General features: G+C 41.1%; 1 protein-coding gene across 1 annotated transcript in view; it reads left to right on the forward strand.

The window, feature by feature from the left end:
- Positions 1–19,554, forward strand: part of LOC126253450 (nucleoporin Nup37) — a 73,542-nt gene that overhangs the window by 50,694 nt on the left and 3,294 nt on the right. Inside the window, exons 2-5 of the mRNA XM_049954796.1 lie at positions 1,879–2,079; positions 3,019–3,169; positions 4,369–4,588; positions 9,800–9,956. Of these exons, the coding sequence (XP_049810753.1) occupies positions 1,879–2,079; positions 3,019–3,169; positions 4,369–4,588; positions 9,800–9,956 (729 nt within the window). The remainder of the gene's footprint in view (positions 1–1,878; positions 2,080–3,018; positions 3,170–4,368; positions 4,589–9,799; positions 9,957–19,554) is intronic.

Raw genomic sequence — 19,554 nt, forward strand, 5'->3', positions numbered from 1 at the left:
GTATTACACGCTTTTGGACTCTGAAAACTTTTGTTTGACTTGAAGAGTTACCCCAAAATATTATACCATATGACATTATGGAATGAAAGTAGGCAAAGTATGCAAGCTTTTTCACTTTTATGTCACCTATGTCTGCTAACACTCGAATTGCAAATACAGATTTGTTAAGGCGTTTCTGCAGTTCTGTGGTGTGCTCCTCCCAACTGAATTTATTATCAAGTTGTAATCCCAGGAATTTAAGACTGTCAACCTCTTCTATCTGCTCTTCTTCGTACTTTATGCATATGCTGGGTGGAAACCTCTTAGAGGTTCCGAATTGCATATAGTGAGTCTTTTCGAAGTTTAATGTCAGTGAGTTGGCTTTAAACCATTTATTAATATCCATGAAAATATCATTAGCAGATCTTTCTAGAACTACACTCGACAAACTATTTATTGCAATATTTGTGTCATCTGCAAACAAAACGAACTCTGCTTCTGGCAGTGTAACTGATGAGAGATCATTAATGTACACAAGAAAAAGCAGTGGCCCTAAGATGGATCCTTGTGGGACACCACATGTAATTTCTTCCCATTCTGATGATGACTGATGACTTAATTCACTAGTCCCTTGCACTGACACCCTTTCTTTCCTGTTAGCGAGGTATGACTTGAACCATTTTGCAGCACTGCCCGTGACACCATAGAATCCTAATTTATTTAAAAGGATGTTGTGATTTACACAATCGAATGCCTTTGACAAATCACAGGAAATACCTGCTGCTTGTAACTTGTTATTTAATGAATTAAGTACATTTTCACTGTAGGTGTAAATAGCCTTTTCGATATCAGAACCCTTGAGAAATCCAAACTGTGTTCTTGATAATATGTTATTTGTGGTCAGATGGTTGAGAAGCTGCCTGTACATTACTTTTTCCAAAATTTTTGAGAATGCTGGCAAAAGTGAAATCGGTCTGTAGTTTGATGGCATATCTTTATCCCCTTTCTTGAATAGAGGCTTAACATCTGCATATTTCAGCCTACCCTATGTCCTGTTCCTTATAGATTGACAGACTATAGATGTGAACAGATCTAAAGCTGATAAAACATTTTCCTTAGGTCTGCATGTATAATAACAAGTTAATTGTGACATATACGACCAAGAAATAAGAATTCCCACATAGAAGTTGCATTTCATATGTGGCAATTTGTATCTGTTTCTGAGACCTACAATCATTATTAATTATTTTGAAAAAAATATGTTACAGGTTTAGTAATAGTGCGAGTTTTGGGCTTTTTCTGGGTTAATTTTAGCAAGCTTGTGTCTTTGTCGACTCATTTCATTTTTGTTGCAGCAATGACATCACAAGTGTCTGCATCATTAATCTTTTCAGTAAACTGTTAGTGATATGTCACAAGCTTGTTTCATTAAAAAGTGGTTTAATGCTGTAGTTTGCCTCAGCCAGCCGTAATGTATGACCAATATTTTAGATTTCAGTAAGAGAACCCCTAGCGGAAATCTGTCCACCATTTATTAGTATGTATTTGTATAGCTGACACTACTCAAGACTGTTAGAGGTCAAAAGAAGCCATTAGCATGGGCAGGAATGAAAAATGCACACAGGACAAAAGTATTCCATAAACTTCAAATCCTGCTTTCAGTGCTGTATTCACTAAGTAGCAATTTCTGAGTAAATAGCACATTTTGAGCTAGATAATCGTGATTTTTACATAAATATTTCTTTATCTGAATGTAATGCTATGCTGTCTTAGTTTAGTGAAAATAAAATTTATGGCAACACTGAAGCAAAATATCCAAGTACTTATGTTGTAATTTGCATATATGTATCCTGCAACTTAGTGTGTTACCTTTTGTTTACTTATGTATTTACTTTGCAGGAAGATGAGGAGGAAATGGAAGAGAAGTTGGAGTACGTCACTATCAAAGAATACCACCACACTATTAGAACCCATGCATTGGCTTGGAGTCCAGAAACATGCCTCGATGTTTTGCCAAAGTGCCTAATATTTGCTAGTGCAGATTCAGACTTTAAAGTCAGTGTATTTTCAAGTGACCTTGATTCAAATCATTCTACAGAAGTAAGTAACTTAATGCTGGTGAATGTCATTTTTCCATTACAAGGCATGAAGTTTGAATAGTACAAGTTGGCCCATAAAAATAAATCTCAAAATTACTGAAATTTAGTGTGCATTGTTGTGAAACTTCCTGTCACATTGAAACTGTGTGTCAAACTGGGTCCTTGCCTATTGTGGACAATGATCTAACCAACTGAGATATCCAGGCATGACTCATGGCCTACTTTTATATTTCACTTCTACCAGTACCTCTCTCAAGCTATCCAAATTCCACTTCTGCTCTCTTGTGCACCTTGATGGACTGTCAGTCTCAGGAGAATGTAGATAATTTTTTAGGATATTGTTCTGTATGCTCAGTAACCCAATAGATGTTTTCCTGTCAATACAAAGGCACTACATTGTTTGGCAAATGTGGAGTCTTATACGTAACAATTGGCCAGATGGACAAGTACCTGCAACATGAAGACATCACATCTACAGTGGGGCCATTTCACTCCTCAGAATTATATCCACTGAAACATGCATGGGATTCTCTAGGCTGAAGTTCAATTGTAACACCATAACCATGGAGTATTCTTGACTTCCAGGAGGTGATTGGTCTAAGTGGAAGGTTTTGCCATGCTGTACAGTCTGATCTACAGTATAGGGAGGCATTGTGCATACTTTACTGCCATGTGACTCTATCAATCCCCATATTGATGTATTGTATGCCAGCAGCAAATCTGTGTGTCATAAGAAAGTTTATGTTGTATTGTGTGAACAATGCTGTTTTATAACTATAAAGTATAAGCTCTTCCCTTCCATAAAAGTTTTAAATCTACTTCCCTTGGTGTGACATAACATATCATAGTGTATTCTTTCCTTTTTGTACCAGAATATATATCACCATTTTGATTGAATCGTATTGTATGTAACAGCAATGAAATGCTTTCACTGTTACAGGTTCTGGAAGGGCATAGGGATTACATAAACTGCATTACATTTGACACTGAAGGAAGACTCTTATTTTCTGGAAGTGATGACAACACCATGAAAATGTGGGATGTTAAGGAGACATTCAGCTGCATAGGATCACTGAACTTCAATTCCCAAGGTAATCTTTTATTTCATTCAGTACTCTTCCAGTGAACTTCAGTAACATAAATGAACGAACATAATCCAAAGACACCTGTGAGACAATATTTACAATAACACCACTAAATTTAACAAACAGAATTATAATGAAAGCCCAAAATAATTATAGCTTTACTGACACCCAGATCTAAAGAACTTAATCTTAGCCAGTCACAGAAAGGAAAGAGCATGCTTTCATTAGCTTTAAGAAAAAAGAATTAAATTTGTAACTATACTTGATCAAAATACAAGTCTGGTTATCAGAATATAATTTCATTCAGGGGAAGTTAATTACTTTATAAGAATACATGGCATGGCAAAACCTTCCACTTAGACCAATCACCTCCTGTGCTTTTCTTATGTAGGTTATGCCACAGCATAAGGACTCAGATAATGTTAAGGTGAGCCAGACCTATATTAAATACAATAACTGTGCATGTTAAAGTTTCTCTTCTAGGATGGGGAGGTGCACCAGCCCCGGATTGAAAAGGTCAAGACCAATTTCCTGCCTCTTACTAGTCAGTGTGAACTCATGCTTCACTTCTGATACCATTAATCGTCAATTCCTTTACTGCTACCAAGGGTCCCCTCTTGTGCTACAGCATTATTTTTTTTATTGTCATTGTTTTCTGCCAAGCATCAGCATGGAATGCAATTAATTTTGAAATGTGGAGATGATTAGAAAAAGAAGAGGAGCATCTACTAACCAACTGTTCAAAGAGGATCAGCAGCAGGAGAGAGATATGAGCAGCTGGAACTGGAGAAATAGTTCAACCCCAGAAACAAAAGGCTGGCGGAAACAAGAAACACAGTTAGGATAAGAAAGTGATGTAGACAGGGATTCTCAATGATGTTATGAATTCACCTTCCCTGCTATTGTAACTCTTGCCTCAGCCATTGAAGAACTGATAATTTTTCACTGTCTGCATACGTAATATTTAAGTACTGAATTTATGTTCAATTGTAAGGTGTTCTTGGAAATTCATTGATATGGTCAGTGCACTGATGTAACAACAGATAATATCAGAGGAAACTGATAAATATTACCAGATTTATAATTGTTCGTTCAGTTTTAGAACTACACCAAAGTCAGTTTCAAACTTTTGCTTTGGCAGATTAAATTAACAGTTACTGAGTTTAGATCATTGTCACTGATGCTGCTATTTTCATCTTCTGCAGTTATGTCTGTAACGTGTCATCGCGATTGTCCTGAGAATGTGCTGGTCGGCCTTGCACGGGATGTTGTGCATCTCGTTAGCATCCAGCTGAGACGTTCACTCATGTCGTTCCCCACCAACAGCAGTCCACTCCAAATGGCTGACTGGGCTCCTAGCAACAGCAAGAGCATTGCTGCCTTATCTGGTGGGGAATTGGTGGTGTGGGACATTTCCAAGACAAGGTCTAGTATCTAGCACAAAATACACCTAGAACTTCAGAAATTTCATCATTTGAAAGGAATTTTTATTGGATATTAAATGTTCAGTTTTAATTTTTATTTGGAAACAACACATAAGCGAGATTGAAATAATTTCTGAGTGCTGTCTCTCTCTCTCTCACACACACACACACACACACACACACACACACACACACACACACACACACTTAGATATAGATATTTAGGCCTGTCCCACGTCCATCTCGCACTTCACTCAGTTAATCTAAGCCACTGTTTTCTCTCTGCTGTCTCCCTCTTCCTGTATTCTCTTCCCAATTCAGTCCTCCATGACAGTGTGTGCCAAGCACAACTACCTCTAACTGTAGTGGATGGGCTCACTGGTGCTACATTCTTATCTGTTCCCATGCTGCCCCTCCCTCCCAGCTGTTACCACCCTTCCTCTTTGTTCCTCTCACCCACTCCAACCAACATACCCCAGTCAACCTGAGCAACAGGACTGTGTAGTTGGCACGGACAATTTAGTATGTGTGTGTTCTGGTAGTTAGCTTTGAAGAAGGGCATTGTTGTCCAAAAGTTCAGCAATGATTTCTTTCTTGTTTATGTGCCTATTGACTCCACAACTATGTATTACTTGGTTACCTTTATTCCTTCCATTGTTTGTATACTATATCATTTATTTGCTAAATTTAAAGTAAATGGTTGAGTTAATTACATGCCAGTAAATACTTTAAGAAATGCATTGGCACAATGCAAACAATTTATGAATAAGGAGACAAGTCACCAAATAATAGATGCATTGTATTGTTGATAAGCACATGAAAAATAATGAAAACATTGTGCAGCTAAAATGTGCCAGCTAAAGACACAGTGCCCAAAGTGCAGCAGGTACACAGGGTAGGAAGGCAACACCTGGGTATCGGAGCCGGTGAGTTTGTGCTGCGCACAATGATGATAAGCGAGAGTGGATTTGGCAAGGAGATAAAAGGATATACGATTGGAAGACTATTGGTGGAGGGTCTGGGTGCAGTGGGTGCAGAGGTTGATGCGAGGAAGATAATGAAAACAAAGGATGTGTTGCAAAGCTAACTCCTATCCATGTAGTTCAGAAAATCTGGTGCTGAGAGGGAGGATCCAAATGTCATGGGTTGTGAAGCAGCCATTAAATTGGAGTGTATTGTGCTCAGTAGCATGTTCCCCTACTGGTGTGAACTTTGTTCTTGGCCACAGTTTGACAGTGACCATTCATTCTGGTGGACAGCTGGTTGGTATTCTTGCCCACATAAAGTGACATGGGTGCTTTTACATGTGGCCTGCCTCTGATGGGAAGGATAAGTCTATGACAGAGCTAGAGCAGGATACACTGGGTGAGTAGATTGAGCAGGTCTTCTGGGTCTTCCATAGTGATATGAGCCCTGTTGCAGAGTGTTGGGAGTGGGAGTGGCATAGGGATGGACAAGGATGATGTGTAGGCTGGGTGGGTGGTGGAACACCATTTTAGGGAGGATGGGAAGGATGTCCCTCATTTCTGGGCATTGTGGTAGATAGTCAGAGCCCTCGTGGAGGACATGGTTCTGTTGCTGCAGTCTGAGATGATATTGGGTGATGTGGTGGTTCTTGGGGTTGGTGGGAGGATTAGGGTTATGGGAAAATGTGGTGTAGAAAATTTATTTTCAGACTAGGTTTGGGGGATAGTGCCTGTCTATGAAGGCCTGTGTGTGACCTTCAACACACTGAACAAGGGAATTCTCATCACTGAAGATATGTCATTGACAGTTCTGAACTGTGTGTGTGTGTGTGTGTGTGTGTGTGTGTGTGTGTGTGTGTGTAAGGGCTGGCAGCTGTCAGAATACAGGTACTGTTGACGGTTCAGAACTCTGTTTGGAAAGGCCTCGGATGGCCCAACAGTACGGACCGACCACCATGTCGGACCGACCACTGTGTCATCCTCAGGCAATAGGTGACACTAGGTGAGGATGTGGAGGGGCATGTGGTCAGCTTTCGTGTCAATCAATTAGCTCCTAAATTAGCTTCACAGATGCTGAGAACATCTCACTTGCCAACAGCACTTGGCAGACCCGGACAGTCACCCTCTGGGTGCTAACCAAGTCTGACAGTGCTTAACTTCAGTGATCTGACAGCAACTGATGTTACCAGTGCGGCAAGCTGTTGGCCGCTGTTGATGGTTAACGGGATTGAATTTCCAGTGTCTAGGAAGGTGGCACACTGGGCTGAGGAGGATTGGGTGAAAGAAATGGGAGAGAAGGCCCTGAAGACTGAAGAGATGGTGTCTTGGTTCTGGATTCATATCATGAAAATATCATTAATGAACCTGAACCAGACAGGGATTTTGGGGGGCTAGGAATGTTTCCTCTAGATGGCCACTAAGTAGATTTTTATGTATATATCTTTCCCTCAAAGGAGATGTAATATATTGTAAGAACATAATTGATTAGATGAATAAGGAATTAGGTAGTGGGTTCAGAGTCAAAGGGAGATTGGGATAGTGTTCGATAGCAGCCATGGGCATGGGGAATTTTGGTGTACAGGGAGATGAGTATGGATCCAGGTGGTAATGGGGTCAGGATGATCAAGAGTCAGTGAAGGAAGCGGTTTGTATCTTTCATATGATAGGCTAAGCTAAGAGCTGTAGATTGGAAGTATTGGTCGACAAGATCAGAGATTCTTTCAGTGGGACAGCACTAACCATCTCCAGTGGGGAGTCTGGAATTGTTGGCTTCATAGATTTTGGCAAGCAGGAAGATGCATTAAGGGATAAGATTTGGTATGAACCTAAGGATTTGAGTAGGGATTCAAGGTTATATTGGATTTCTGGGATGGGATCAGTATAGCAGAGCTGATAGGCAGATTATTCAGACAGTTGATGGGTGCCTTCTGTAAGATAGTCACTGCAAATCATCACGGCAGTGGTGGAGCCTTTGTCCACAGAGATGATGAGTAAATCAAGTTCTTAAGGTTGTGCATGGCTGTTCTTTCTTCTGTTGAAAGAGTAGTGTCCTTAGGGATGGACATGGGGAAGGATGATCAGGTCATGTAGGACGCAGGGAATTCTTGGAAGGCAACCAGGGGGTGGTTACGTAGGAGGGGGTTCGCACTTGAATGGCAGTACTAAGTGGGAGAGGCAAGGTTCAGTATTGGAACTGGTAGCAAAGTAGTGATTCCACTGTTGGTCTCTGGAGAAGGAGAGTAGGTCTTTGACAAATCCAGCATGATTGAATTCAGTGTGGGGCTGAAGGTGAGGCCTTTGGACAGGACTGAAACTTCTGTAGGATTGTGGTTTTTATGGATAAGTTAATAACATTTGTGTTTTAGGTTCGTTTAGTTTCTGGGTTTCATGGAATGTTGAGAGAGAGTATTGGAGGAGGATGTTGCTGATAGAGAAGTCGGTGCAGCAGGGTCTGGGTGCTATAAGAGGTTGATTACAGGGTTCACGGGGGGTAGGAAAGATGTTGATGGGTAGTGATGCTCTGAGGCAGGAGTAGGGTGTCAATAAACTTAAGTTTGGTGGTGGTATCTGGAGTGCTCTTCCAGGTGTTGAAGTGCAATGTTTTAAATTGGGAAGATGTGATGTAGGTAGTTGGGACTGCATAGTGACAGCGTCTTGTGGATAGAGCAGAGATGCTTCAAGGATGCCTATGAATGGAGATTTGTTGCTGTGAGGCTAGGCTTGTGATGGGTAGGTACCAGCAGAATCTAAATTTTGAAGGTCATTATGAAAGGAGGAAAGGGAACGTTTATGGATACTTGTTCGGTGAGGGGAGGGGAAGGGAAATTCCATGGCTTAGGCAGTATTTAGGGAACAGGATGTGGGATTCAGTTTTAGCTAGGAATAGGGAAACTTTTGTGAACTGATACAGTTGGATGGAGCAGGATTCGATTTGGGATGAGATGTCACTGGAAAAAAAGTGAAATAGAAGCAGGAAATGGACAAATAAAAGCAGTAGATTATTATAAAGAAAACTATAGGTAACAACATGCAGGAAAAAATTGTGCTGAAGCTTGTAGTGTAGTTCGGTGATGTGTTGACATTCTTTCTTGTATTAGCTACCGTCATGTATGGGGGGCAAAAAAAAAGACAGCTGTGAAAAAAATGATGAGATAATATGTGTGAAGGGGTTGGTCAGTTTTTAAATGAAATGTAATTTATTGCTTGGATCGCATTTAATTGTGGCCGGCTGATGGGTTGTTCGCAGGATATTGTGCACTACAGTAGAAGCGGCCATGACCGGTGCTGCAAAAGTCAGGTACAGCCACTCATGTCGCGGCAACTGATGTGTGTGCACAATAAAGGCTCAAAGGAAAGCCTAGGGAAAGATACACATTGACCACACAGGAGATACAAAACAGATTTAAATTACGAGAGAGTAACAAAGGATGGATGACATGAAGTTTAGGGTGGGAGTGAGCCACTACGCAATGCAAATAATTTTGGGGTAAAGGAGACAACTCACTGTGAATTGTAGAAGCTTTGAGTTGTTGATAGGCACATAAAAAAGAATGAAAACTTTGTTAGCTTTTAAGAACAGAGTTGGTCACCCAGTGGTGGAAAAAACTGCTGAGTGCAATATGCTCAAGTTCAGTAGCTGCTTCACAACCCGAGCCATTTGGATCCTTTCCTTCGCCACCAGCTTTTCTGAGCTACATAGATAAGAGTTACTGTTACGAAATATACTTCATTCCCGTAATCCTCTTGGCCTCAAGCTCTGCTAACCCACTGTACCCACACCCTCTACCAACAGTCTGCACTTCCTATGTCCAGTTACCCCACCCCAAAATCCACTACCACCACACCATAATCATCTTATGCCACACGAACTCTCTAGCTTCAATGCCCATGTGTCACCTTCCTATCCCATGCACCTGCTGCCTCTCCCTCCTGCATTACTACCCCCACACCTGCTGCTTATCTCCGAGCTGTCACCCACCCTTCCCCAACCCTCCCTCCCAGCTTCATGCCTCTTTTTCCTCCTCTACCCACATCACCTGACACAATGCCTTATCTCAGTGTACCTGCCAAACTGCAGTCCTGGCATTTTGTGTTCAGCCAGTGCAGCGTAGTTGTATGGAGCTAGAGAAGTTTTCATTCTCTTTTGTGTGCTTGTTGGTGACTCAACATTTCAACTATTTGGTGAGTTGTCTCCTTTTGCATGCCAATAATTATTTTATACACTACCATTATTTTTTCTTTTTCAGCTGGCCCTCTGAAAGTAGAGGATATACTGTATATGGCCAGTATCTTAAATACTGCCCATCCAGTGAAAATCACATTGCAGTATATGGACGACCAGATCATCAGGTCAAAGTATACATCATACAAAGCAACAAGCCTCTTCTATCCGTCACGTTAGAGGTAAGCAGATATCATTCTTTACATCACGCACATTAACAAATAAAGTAGCAGAAATTATAAAAGTTTTATATGAATCTGATTGATAGCAAATATTCATTAAATGCGGAAAGATATTATCTGGACCTTGAGCGTTGTTCTTCATAAACACTGTGTATCAGCTGAGCCTCCAAATAACACCTTACAGATTGCCAAACAACTTTGATGGAATCGTCCTGATGTGCTACACAGTTTTCATATGGCATCATTCATTAAGGAGTGAAGAATTCGATCTATGCAAAAATATCACTCCTTTGATAAATTTTCACAACATTTTCATAAGATTTTGTACAATAATATTTTGGACTTGGTCCACATTCCTGAAGACTTTTTCCATTGACAAATTAATATAATACATGACACAAACCTGTAAATATATACATACACTACAGTAGTTATAGTGATTCCTAGGCTCTTTAATCAAGCATTTCAAATGACAAAAATTACATATAATTGCCATACATCAAAAACTGACATTCACTGCCAGACAAAAATCTCCTCTACACTTTTCCATTCATTACGTGGCTCCAGCTATCCGCATTATGTTTTCTAATCTCATCAACAAACCTTCCATTAGGTTCTTTTCTTATTTCACGTATTCCAACAATGAACTTTGTTGGCCCATCTACCATCCATTTGCTTTGCTACATGTCCTTTCAGCTTCTGTTTCATCTTCAACATTTTTATTATAGTCATAATTATGCCTCCCACTCCATTATGTTCTCAGAGCCATTTGTTTGTGTTGTTTCTCTCCTTTTTCTCTTTTTAAATGGCTTTAGAATTAAAGTCCATGTGTTGTTATCACAAGTCAAAATTGATAATAATTGTAAACCTTCTGAATCAGACCCAGTAGAAATTGAGATGGAAAGTTGCTACTCACCATATAGTGTAGATGCTGAGTCGCAAATAAGCACAACAAAAAAACTCTCACAATTAAAGCTCTCAGCCATTATGGCCTTCATCAGCACTAGAAAAACACACACACACACACACACACACACACACACACACACACGACTGCAGTCTCAGGCAACTGAAACCACACTGCGAGCAGCAGCACCAGTGCATGATGAGAGTGGCGGCTCGGTGGGGGTAAGGAGGAGGCTGGAGTGGGGAGGGATAGTATGTAGTATAGCTGTATATTACAGCTACGTATAGGCATTAAGTTAGCAGTGTACTGGACGAATTCAGTCACTAAGTTAATCATAGGAGCAACTCACTTATGCATGGGATTTAATCAGCATAGAAATCAGCAGTCCTTAAGTAAATCCTAATGAAGGAACTGTCTTGAAACCCTGTAGTACTCAGTATCAGAGGCAACTGATTCAATGTTCAGCACATTCACTGAAGCTTATAAATACCTGCACAAACCAGTGTGGCATCAATATTTAGATTAGTCTGTGGAGTTTCAATCAAGAAAACTAATAAATTATGCCTCTGTATGTCCATCTTTGTACAGATTGGTTGCGCGACCTCAGGTGCCCAGTACAGAATGTTGAATCAAAACACCTTTCAGCCATCCAAATTTCCAATCGTTATTTTATTGAGCAACTAGTTTCAGCAATATATTACACCATTTTCAGGCCCTCTGACTGATGTGTAGGAAGACACCCACTTCTGGTCCAGTCCAAACAGCGGCCAGCATTCAGTGATTGGTATCTGTAGATTTTTTACATAGTCGGCAAATGATGATCGAAGGGATCGGTGTGTCTCGATCTGGATCGAGGATGACCTCAACAATTTCTCCTCCATTTGCTTCACCTGGTCTTACTCAACCTAACAAGCCACCTTCCTAGATGTTGACCTCTACCTCAAAGATGGCTACATCAGTACTAACCACCAGCAACACCTCCACTTCTACAGCTGCCACCCATTCCATACCAAGAAGTCCCTTCCATAGGCCTAGCCACCCGTGGTCATCACATCTGCAGTGACAAGCAGTCCCCCTCAAAATATACTGAGGGTCTCACTGAAGCCTTCACTGACTGTAATTATCCTCCCCACCTTATACAAAAACAAATCTCTCGTGCCTTATCTTTCCAGTCTCCCACCACCACCCAAAGTCCCACCGTCCGGCCACAGAGGAGCATTCCCCTCATAACTCAGTACCACCCAGGACTGGAGCAACTGAATTACATTCTCCGCCAGGGTTTCGATTATCTCTCGTTGTGCCATGAAATGAGAAATGTCCTGCCCACTATCCTTCCCTCCCCTCCAACAGTGGTATTCCGCCGTCCACCGAACCTACACAATATACTTGTCCATTCTTACACAATCCCCACTCCCAATCCCTTACCTCATGGCTCATACCCCTGTAATAGACCTAGATGCAAGACTGTCCCATACATCCTCCATCTGTCACCTACTCCAGTCCGGTCACTAACATCACCTATCCCTTCAAAGGCAGGGCTACCTGTGAAACCAGTCATGCGATCTGCAAGCTAAGCTGCAACCATTGTGCTGCATTCTATGTGGGCATGTGTTGTCTGTCCGCATGAATGGCCACCGACAAACTGTGGCCAATAAACAAGTGGACCACCCTGTTGCTGAGTACGCTGCCAAACATGAAATCCTTAATTTCTGTGACTGCTTCACAGCCTGTGCCATATGGAACTTTCCCACCAACACCAGTTTTTATGAATTGCACAGGTGGTAACTTTCCTGCAATACATCATACGTTCCCATAACCCTCCTGGCCTCAGCTTTTGTTAGTCACTGTCCTCCCCCATCCAGCCCCTTCCCTGTTCAGTTCCAGCACTGCACAGCCATCATTCCACCACCACACCCAGTCTTTTTACTTCTCTCCTTTTCCACTACCTGACCCCCCCCCCCCCCCTCCCCAGCTCTCAGTCTGACCAGCAGCACTTCAGTGTCTGCCACCCCCATCATACTATCCCCCCCCCTTTCCGCATGCCAGCCTCCTCCTTACCCCCACTCAGCCACCACTCTCATCATGCGCTGGTGCTGCTGCTCGCAGTGTGGTTTAAATTGCAAGAGACTGCAGTCGTGTGTGTGAGTTGCGTTTGCGTGTGTGTGTTTGTCTAGTGTTGATGAAGGCCATAATGGGTAAGAGCTTTAATTGTGAGAATCTTTTTGTTGTGCCTATTTGCGACTCAGCATCTATGCTATATGGTGAGTAGCAACTTTCTTTCTCAGTTTCTACTGGGTCTGATTCAGAAAGTTTACAATTATTACCAATGTTGACTTGTGATGTCATTACATGGACTTTAATTCAAAAGCCATTTAAAAAGAGAAAAAGGAGAGAGAGACATGTTGAGAATAACTAGGTGAGAAACAATACAAACAAATGGCTCAGAGAACGTAACGGAGTGGGAGGCATAATTATGAATATAATGAAAATTATGAAAATGAAACAGAAGCTGATAGGACATGTAGCAAAGCAGATGATCCAACAAAGTTCATTGTTGGTATACATGAAATAAGAAAAGAATCTAATGGAATGTTTGTTGTTGAGATTAGAAATACTAATGTGGGCAGCTGGAGCCCCATAATGAATGGAAAAGTGTAGAGGAGGTTTTGTCTGGCAGTGAATGTCAGTTTTTTATGTATGGCAATTATATGTAATTTTTGTCATTTGAAATGCTTGATTAAAGAACCTAGAAATCACTGTAACTACTGTAGTGTACGTATATATTTACAGGCTTTTTGACATGTATTTTATTAATTTGTCAATGGAAAAAGTCTTCAAGAATGTGGACCCAAGTCCAAAACATTGAGACCGTTTCACTAAGAATCTGTGTAATTAAAGTTCACACTATGTATATTAATTCAAATGTAAAATATGTTTTTTATATTTTTCCAGACTTTTGTACATACATGAGGATCTTTGACGATTGGGCTATTGAATAAACAATGCATGTAATCTAATCATTTAGTAGAAGTCTCATGACCACAATTCCATTGTTCATATAAACTTTGTAGATCATGGCAACAGTTTTTAATAAACAACTACTTCAGCAAGATACCTTTTAGAGGTGTCATGCTGTTTGTGAAAGCTTGAAGCAATGTATGCAGATGGGAAGCAATGTATGCAAATGGGACTTTCATTAGTAAATGAAGTGTGTATTAGTTACTCAGTGCCATGCCAGCTAGAGGTCCCTCTGGCACAGTGGCACAAGAATGACTTCTAATGGCTTTTTTTGAATCTGAGTACCTTCAAGTAGCTAATATGGTCATGCTATGTTGCCAGAGTGAATGTCTGAAAGCAAGGGGAATCGACAACCAATATATTTCCCACAAACATGCAGCTTTGCTGTAATGTTTAATGATGATGGCATCCTCTGGGGTGAAACAGTCCCCTTATCAGATCTCCAGACAGAGGTTACTCAGGAATATGCTTTTAATCTGCAAAAACAAGTCTGATGTTTCACACGTTGGAGTGTTAGATCCCTTAATTAGGTAATTAGGTTAGGAAACATAAAAAGAGAAATGGATAAGTTGAAGAGAGATATAGTGGGAATTGGTGAAATGTAGTGGCAGAAGTGTAATGTTAACAAGATAAAATCAAACAGAAATAATGCAGGTATAAGTATAAAATGACTAAGAAAACAGGAATTTGAGTGAGCTGCTATGAACAACTTATGGGTGATTAGTGAAGGTACACACCATGGAATATGTTCCCGGGTTTGTGAATGGCACGAAGACTTCTTAAGTAACAGAACACAGTATGTTGTCTTTCATGGCGAGTGTTCATCAGAGACAAGGGTAACATCATGAGTCCCAGAGGAAGTCTAACAGGACTGCTGCTATTTTCCATATACACAAATGATCTTCTGCACAGGGCAAGCAGCAGTCTGCAGCCATTTGCTGATGATGCTGTGGTGTATGGAAAGGTGTTGTCATTGAGTGACTGTAGGTGGATAGAAGATGATTTAGACAAAATTTCTAAACTGTGTGATGAATAGTAGCTAGCTCCAAATATAGAAATATGTAAGTTAATGCAGGTGAATAGAAAAAAAAACCATAATGTTGAAATGTAGCATTAGTATGTTGCTTGACAGTCATGTCTATTAAATATATTGGCATATCACAGCAAAGCAATATGAAATGGAATGAGCATATAAGGATTGTAGTAGGGAAGGCAAATGGTCGATTTCTGTTTGTTAGGAGAATTTTAGGAAAGTGTGGTTCATTTGTATAGGACACCGCATATAGGACACTAATGCGACCCATTGTTGAGTACTGCTCAAGTGTTTGGGATACACACCAGGTCAGATTAAATGAAGACATCGAAGAAACTCAGATGCAGGCTGCTAGATTTGTTACCAGTAGGTTCCAACAACATGCAAGTATTGCGGAGATGCTTCTGGAACTCAAGTGGGAATTATTGGAGGGAAGCAACATACTTTTTGAGGAGCACTATTCAGAAATATTAGAGAACCGGCCTTTGAGGCTGACTGCTAAACGATTCTACTGCCGCCAGCATACATTTTGCATAAGGACTATGAAGATAATATTAGAGATATTAGGGCTCATACAGAAACTTATAGACAGTCTTCTTTTCCACTGTATTTGTGAGTGGAACAGGAAAGGAAGTGACTGGTAGTGGTACAGGGTACCCTCTGCCACACACCATATGGTGGCTTATGGAGTATATATGTATATAATAGAGGGAAACATTCCACATAGGAAAAATATATCTAAAAACAAATATGATGTGACTTACCAAATGAAAGTGCTGGCAGGTCGACAGACACACAAACAAACACAAACATACACACAGAATTCAAGCTTTCGCAACAAACTGTTGCCTCTTCAGGAAAGAGGGAAGGAGAGGGAAAGACGAAAGGATGTGGGTTTTAAGGGAGAGGGTAAGGAGTCATTCCAATCCCGGGAGCGGAAAGACTTACCTTAGGGGGAAAAAAGGACGGGTATACACTCGCGCACACACACACATATCCATCCACACATATACAGACACAAGCAGACATATTTATTTAAATATGTTGCGAAAGCTTGAATTTCGTGTGTATGTTTGTGTTTGTTTGTGTGTCTGTCGACCTGACAGCACTTTCATTTGGTAAGTCACATCATATTTGTTTTTAGATATATTTTTCCTACGTGGAATGTTTCCCTCTATTATAACCGTATCATTAATTTGAACCCAACAATTACGTTTGTTATTGTCGCTGTTGCATTTCGAAATCTTTCCTGTCGTCTTATTTTCTCTTTATTTTCTCTTTCTGTTTTTACCAGTAGTCTCACTTTGTATTCACCTTCCCCTTTTTACCGTGGTCTTTAAATATGTCTGCTTGTGTCTGTATATGTGTGGATGGATATGTGTGTGTGTGCGAGTGTATACCCGTCCTTTTTTCCCCCTAAGGTAAGTCTTTCCGTTCCCGGGATTGGAATGACTCCTTACCCTCTCCCTTAAAACCCACATCCTTTCGTCTTTCCCTCTCCTTCCCTCTTTCCTGATGAGGCAACAGTTTGTTGCGAAAGCTTGAATTCTGTGTATATGTTTGTGTTTGTTTGTGTGTCTGTCGACCTGTCAGCACTTTCATTTGGTAAGTCACATCATATGTGTTTTTAGGAGTATATATGTAGATGTAGATGAATGAATTATCATGGTCAAGACATACACAAAGCCAACACCCACCACAGTAATACAAATTCATAGCCTACTAGCTCTGCAAATGTTGATAAGTTTGAAAGAATGTAGAGAAAAGAAATTGTACACATTCGTAAGTGAGATGAAATTTTTTTATTGTAGACAACAATTCAATGGTAGGAAAAGGAAGACATGGATAAGTAGTTGGAGAACAAAGACAGGGGGAAATTTTGCACACAATTTAATCATTGCTAATACTCGGTTTCAGAATAATGGAAAGCAGTTGTAAATGTAAAAGACACCTGGAGTAAAGGAAGATTTCAGGTAGATTGTATAGTATAATGGTCAGATAGAGATACCAAAACCAGATTTCAAACTGTAAAACATGTGGAATCTGATCATACTTTATTGCTAACAGCAGCAGATCAAACCTCAAGATATTGCAGAAAGATAAAAACATTGAGGAGGTAGAAACTGGATAAATTAAAAGAACTAGAGATTGTTGAGAGTTTCACTGTAAGCATTAGGTAACGATTCAGTGAAACAGAGGAAAGGACTACAACAAAAGATGGTGGGATAGCTTGGGGAGATAGTAATAGTGAAGCCACCAGAGTATCACCAGTAGATTTATCTAAGAAAATAGTTTACAATTGCTATAATTTGCATTTACCAGTTTTCAGAGTTAGAAAAACTTGTCAGTATTGACTGCAATACGCTCTGGAATTGCAAAGGTAACAGGGAGAGAAAACTAAGGAGAAGAAATAAAAACTTTGAGGACATTGTAGCTCTGTCAGACACAACAGTCGAATGGAATGAATAGTGTGAAAGAAACTTCCTGGCAGATTAAAACTGTGTGCTGGACCGAGACTCGAACTCGAGACCTTTGCCTTTCGCGGGCAAGTGCTCTACCAACTGAGCTACCCAAGCACGAGTCACTCACGCCCCGTCCTCACAGCTTTACTTCTGCCAGTACCTCGTCTCCTACCTTCTGGAATAGTGTGAAAGTTAAAACTCTCCTGATGTCTAGATTGTTCCATGAAATTTTGTTTTTTAGATGTTTGACATAAAAACAGTGATGCACTTGGACACTCGTATTTCAAAAGTCCACTCATGCAGTACTGTACTTAGTAGTTTCCACCATCCAGCACAAGCAATGGGTGTTCTGAAGACTTAGTTCGCCAGCAGTTTATCTCAGCCATTGATAACTTGCAAGCAGAATTGGAACACCTAGAAACTATTTTCCTGGGAAATGAATATTCATCTCAGCAGACACAGAACTCCATTCACAGGGAATCATCAGAAATACACTACTGGCCATTAAAATTGCTACACCATGAAGAAAAGCAGATGATAAACAGGTATTCATTGGACAAATATATTATACTACAGCTGACATGTGATTACATTTTCACGCAATTTGGGTTCATAGATCCTGAGAAGTCAGCACCCAGAACAACCACCTCTGAATGTAATAACGGCCTTGATACGCCTGGGCATTGAGTCAAACAGAGCTTGGATGGCGTGTACATGTACAGCTGCCCATGCAGCTTCAACACGATACCGCAGTTCATCAAGAGTGACTGGCGTATTGTGACGAGCCAGTTGCTCGGCCACCATTGACCAGACGTTTTCAATTGGTGAGAGATCTGGAGAATGTGCTGGCCAGGGCAGCAGTCGAACATTTTCTGTATCCAGAAAGGCACGTACAGGACCTGCAACATGCGGTCGTGCATTATCCTGCTGAAATGTAAGGTTTCACAGAGATCGAATGAAGGGTGGAGCAACGGGTCATAACACATCTGAAATGTAATGTCCACTGTTCAAAGTGCCGTCAATGCGAACAAGAGGTGACCGAGACGAGTAACCAATGGCACCCTATACCATCACGCTGGGTGATACGCCAGTATGGCGATGACGAATACACGCTTCCAATGTGCGTTCACCGCGATGTCACCAGACGCATATGCGACCATCATAATGCTGTAAACAGAACCTGGATTCATCCAAAAAAATGACGTTTTGCCATTTGTGCACCCAGGTTCGTCGTTGAGTACACCATCGCAGGTGCTCCTGTCTGTCATGCTGCGTCAAGGGTAACCACAACCATGGTCTCCGAGCTGATAGTCCACGCAGCTGCGAATGTGGTCAAACTGTTCATGCAGATGGTTGTTGTCTTGCAAATGTCCCCATCTGTTGATTCAGGGATCGAGACGTGGCTGCACGATCCGTTACAGCCATGCGGATAAGATGCCTGTCATCTTGACTGCTAGTGATACAGGGCCATTGGGATCCAGCACGGTGTTCCGTATTACCCTCCTGAACCCACCAATTCCATATTCTGCTAACAGTCATTGGACCTCGACTAACGCGAACAGCGATGTCGCGATATGATAAACCGCAATCGCGAAAGGCTACAATCCGACATTTATCAAAGTTGGAAACGTGATGGTATGCATTTCTCCTCCTTACACGAGGCATCACAACAACGTTTCACCAGGCAACACCGGTCAACTGCTGTTTGTGTATGAGAAATCGGTTGGAAACTTTCCTCATGTCAGCACGTTGTAGGTGTCGCCACCGGTGCCAACTTTGTGTGAATGCTCTGAAATGCTAATCATTTGCATATCACAGCATCTTCCTGTCGGTTAAATTTCACGTCTGTAGCACATCATCTTCGTGGTGTAGCAATTTTAATGGCCATTAGTGTATGACTGAGGGGCTTATCAATGGGAATGGCGGTCTCCAGTTATATTCTTCATGAATTCTTGCCATAGAAATACTTCGTGATCTGGATAGCCAGTGTCTACATCTACATATTTATCTACATACATACTTCACAAGCCACTGTACTTTGCATAGCGGAGGGCAACCTGTACCACTACTAGTCATTTCCTTGCCTGTTCCACTCACAAATAGAGTGAGGGAAAACTGACGGTCTTTATGCCTCTGAATGAGCCTCAGTTATTCGTATCTCCCCTTCATGGTCCTTAC

This window comes from Schistocerca nitens, chromosome 4 (genome assembly GCF_023898315.1).
Source record: "Schistocerca nitens isolate TAMUIC-IGC-003100 chromosome 4, iqSchNite1.1, whole genome shotgun sequence".
NCBI classification, from domain to species: domain Eukaryota; kingdom Metazoa; phylum Arthropoda; class Insecta; order Orthoptera; family Acrididae; genus Schistocerca; species Schistocerca nitens.